The 3,953-nt window shown below is 31.3% G+C and overlaps 1 protein-coding gene across 2 annotated transcripts; it reads right to left on the reverse strand.

Annotated features, from left to right (window-relative positions):
* On the reverse strand, positions 1-2,997 carry LOC111317300 (uncharacterized). Of its 2 annotated transcripts, XM_089766215.1 has the most exons (7): positions 2,636-2,997; positions 2,495-2,529; positions 2,167-2,281; positions 2,017-2,082; positions 1,811-1,899; positions 460-1,704; positions 1-359 (listed from the first exon to the last, which is right to left on the reverse strand). In XM_089766215.1, exons 1-3 carry the CDS (start codon positions 2,923-2,925, stop codon positions 2,268-2,270), a joined length of 339 nt encoding a protein of 112 aa, XP_089622341.1. In that variant the 5' UTR covers positions 2,926-2,997; the 3' UTR covers positions 1-359; positions 460-1,704; positions 1,811-1,899; positions 2,017-2,082; positions 2,167-2,267. The 2 variants fall into 2 exon arrangements, 1 of the variants encoding a protein (XP_089622341.1); XR_016345398.1 differs by having other exon boundaries at positions 460-1,505; positions 1,601-1,704; positions 2,167-2,933.
* Positions 2,998-3,953: the final 956 nt, after the last annotated feature.

Here is a 3,953-nt window from a genome sequence, read left to right on the forward strand (position 1 = left end):
AAGAACCATAATCCGCTTTATTTTGAGACTTAGGTTTTCCACAACTGTCAGGAAATTAGTAAACATGAAGTACAGTTCATTTCTCTAGCTTGACAATTAATTTTTACAACCTGGTCAATTCCTTAAAAAGGAACAGAAGATTTTATTTCATCTTTCTCGTTTCTTCTAATAATGTCAAAAACCAAACTTATGAAGGGCAAACTGATTCCTATGGAACCAAGATCTATAATTCCCACCTCCATAAGTAAGTAGCAGTAACTATCTGACCTCTAGTATTTTGCCATCAGAAGCAATGTCCCTGTGACGGAAACACCACCTATCAACTCCAAGCTTGTTTACGAATTCAAAATTGGCTCTCACTGCAATTTGTTTAAAAAAGGATCAAAGAAAATTATTACATGCTGCGAATTAGTATTAATCAATAATCAGAGAAAAGTGGGCAATAACTATCAATCTTACTTCTTCCTTTGGCCACAGCAATGGAATTGCTACCATTTTCCCATGGCCAAGACTTTGTGAGTGCACCAAGAGGATTGGCACCTGTCCTGCAAAAATTCATCGGCCATGCCATTCCATAACTACTAAGACACATTAAATAACAATTACTTAACTAACCATCTCCAGCTTGGATGGCCTACCTACAAGAATTAACCATATAAGATCTACTACGAAATAAACAACACTTGCAATTGCAATTTGGAAATATAATGAGGCAAGGATAAAAAAACCATATAAGCTCCAGAGAATGCATTAGGGCTAATTTAATTGCTAATTCTATCATTCAAACTTATGAAAAAAGTGGTGGTAAAGTTTGATCATAAACTTAGCAAGAACAATTGATCATATTTATAATGTGCAAGAAAAATCCTTTAACAGAGCAGAGAGATCAGGCACTCTACATCCAATATGATAAGTAAACTATTTGCGCATTGGTACATATTTTACAATTCATCCCTGTACCCAAAGATACATTTAACTTTAGAGAAGAAAGATTGCCAGTGAGCTTTGCATTGGGTAGAACCCCAGAATACCTTTTAGCTGATTGTTGTTCCAATGTTCCTCTTATCAATAGAAATAAAATGATAATGAATGTCAGGACAAAATAAAAGCAAACATAAGATTACAATTTAATTCTCAAATAATCAAATTTAAATAAAAGAATGAGACAGTTGAAATAAAGTAATTCGTACCATGGTAATTCATCTGGTTTAACAAAACTACACACCAAAATACAATGTAATATTGTGGGTTTGTTTCAGTGTTTGTTTCCATAGTGTATGTTAGCTGTGTACACCTCATTGTTTGAGGATGGCAAAAATCAATTTGAGGCTGTTCAGAGTCCGATGCTTACCTCGCCGACATATAATTTCTAGGAGGTGGTCATAACAAATATGCATTTTCCCTCTTTCAATCCTTGGATTGTATCAAGTACTTTCCTGGTTTTTCTATGGATAATCTTTCCTTCAACAACAATGTACTTATAATGCCATTCCTTTTGTTGTTTCCTTACCAAAAGGCAAAAACACACATCAAGATTTTATAACAACTGGAATTAACAATTTCATACATCTTATTAGAAATTTAAATCTGGAAATCTAACATATGAAGGCACATATAGGTCCAAGACACTTAATGCATTGCTGTTAAAGCTTCAATCTCGGGCATTCTTTGAGATTGATATCTTTGCCATCCCTTATATCTAACCTGTAAAACAGCACAAACGAAAAACTCCATCAGCAATTAACTGCTTTTAACACTTTCATTGGGAAATTTCAAGTTAATAGCAATTGCAATTCATGGTGGGGCTTACCAATAGAAAAATGGTTGACCAGTATTAGCTTTACACCACTCCTCGTAGTAAATATCCAAGTTATGCCCATAGTGATGACGCGGATCAATCTATAGTAAAAAAAAGTTAGATTCAATCAATAAAATTATCCAAAAAAATCTAAAATTTGAAATGAATATATTTTTTGAGTCAAGTAAAAGGACTAAGGATTGAGGAGAGTAAATTACAGCTTCGATCCAATGTTAAAAAGCCAATTCTTGTGCTTTGGTATCTTCGGACAATCCCTTCCCAATCTGACAAAATTCCAAATTTGATCATTTATGAAAAAACCCAACTTTTAAACTAAACAAAATAACAAAAAGATTTTTTTTTAATACCTTAAAAGCATTTAAACGAACACGATTCCACCTTAAAACAGCAGTTTCTGGTTTCCAATAATTGAAAAATGAAATTGTGCTGTGATTAAGCCTTGTATGATCTAAAACCAGGCACCTGAAAAAGTAATAATTACTATCACCCAAGAAATATAAAATTTTAAATAATGTAAAAAGGAAAAAAAAAAAAAAAAAGACATACAAAGATTTTATGAACTTACCAGAGTTCTTTGACGACAACAGTAGAGTTTGCTAACCTTTGTTGAAACAATTAAAGAGAAATAAAAAAAAAAAAGAAAAAGAAAAAGGAACATGCAAGATAAAGACTTGCCTTGTTGGTGAGCTTGGCAATCAAAAGCTTTTAACCTAATCAGTGGCTTAAAAGTAACAATCAAATTCAATTCTTTTAACCAAATTACATTAAAAAAAAAAGAAAGAAAAATTCGTACGATAAAGAGTTAAAAATAAATACTCAGAATCCATCTTCATATGATGAGCGTTGAGGAAGAAAACAGTCGAAGGAATCAAAGTGATATCGAAATACTTAACGTAAACCTGAACATCCTCGGAATCTACGTCGCCTAAAGCCACTGTCTCGAATTTGGAAACCTCACGTGCCGTCTTGGAAAGGATATCGTCCAGTTGGAAACAGATAGTGTCGGCGACACGGCCAAAGCGGAGGACTAGGACCTTGTCGATGATGTCTCGGATGATCATGTCGACTCCTTTCTTCCTCTTCAGCGTCCGTAATAGGTAACTCATTTTCTTTCATTTTCTCTCAAACAAAGAAGAGATTTGTGTTTAACAGGTGTTAGACATTCGTTTCAGTTTTTATTCAACAGGTGTTAACGCATGCATTGTGTTGAAAGCTTCAAACATGTTTTCTTCCCCAATTTAACCCTCAAATTATAACTTATGACATTGCTAAGTTGGATGTTTAAACCGAGGATAGTTTTTATTATAAGTTATAGATGTTGGGCTATAAATCCAATTTTTTCATGGGCTTTTTAAATTATAATGGCAAGTAATCTTAGCTACAAAATTTTGTGGCCCCAACTGTATCTAAATGTCATTCTACGCATGAAATCAGTCATACTGTTAAGTGCTTGAATCTTTTAACACAGTTAAAATAATTATTAAAATATTAAATTAAAAATTATATATAATAAAATTTATAATATATAATTGGTGTTTTTAAAATTAAAAACTATTAATATTATTTTATATCAAATAATATTTTTACTTAATAAATGAAAATTACTATAATTATTTATTAACTTTTTTATATATTCAATTATTTAATAATTTATTAGATTTACTATTTATTATTTATTCAAGTATTATTTATTGGCCAAAAAAGGTTTTTGTTTAATTTTTAGTTATTAATTATTTATTAGATAGTTATATAAATTTATTTATTTATTAAATTAATAAAATTGTTTAAAAAACTTCAAATAAAAAATTTATAAAAGAATGAAGAAGGAAAAAGTGTAAAATAACAGGACACTTTCATCCATGAACTACACCTTTGAGGATAAAAAAAAAATTAAAATATGGACATTTTAAAAATAAATATTGCGTTATTTTTAAATTGAGTACTGTTCTACGGTGATCGAAACAAATATTATGTGATCTAATCCCATCGTATCGTGTATATAAATGGACCCTCAATTGATTCGGAGCTAATAATTTTTTCCTGGAAATGCCGTCACAATAACTTGTGTCAACTGCTCATTTGGTGTTTCACGTGGCAGCTTTAACCGACAGGCAGGGACTGCTGCATGTTTGAC

The sequence above is a fragment of the Durio zibethinus genome, chromosome 9, assembly GCF_047325235.1.
Source record: "Durio zibethinus cultivar Kanyao isolate XHJ-2024 chromosome 9, ASM4732523v1, whole genome shotgun sequence".
Lineage (NCBI taxonomy): Eukaryota > Viridiplantae > Streptophyta > Magnoliopsida > Malvales > Malvaceae > Durio > Durio zibethinus.

Coding starts and splice junctions, on each gene's coding strand:
- LOC111317300 (XM_089766215.1), bottom strand. CDS start 2,925: ATGAGTTACCTATTACGGACGCTGAAGAGGAAGAAAGGAGTCGACATG. Junction 2,530..2,635: donor CATATGAAGATGGATTCTGA/GTATTTATTTTT, acceptor GCCACTGATTAG/GTTAAAAGCTTTTGATTGCC.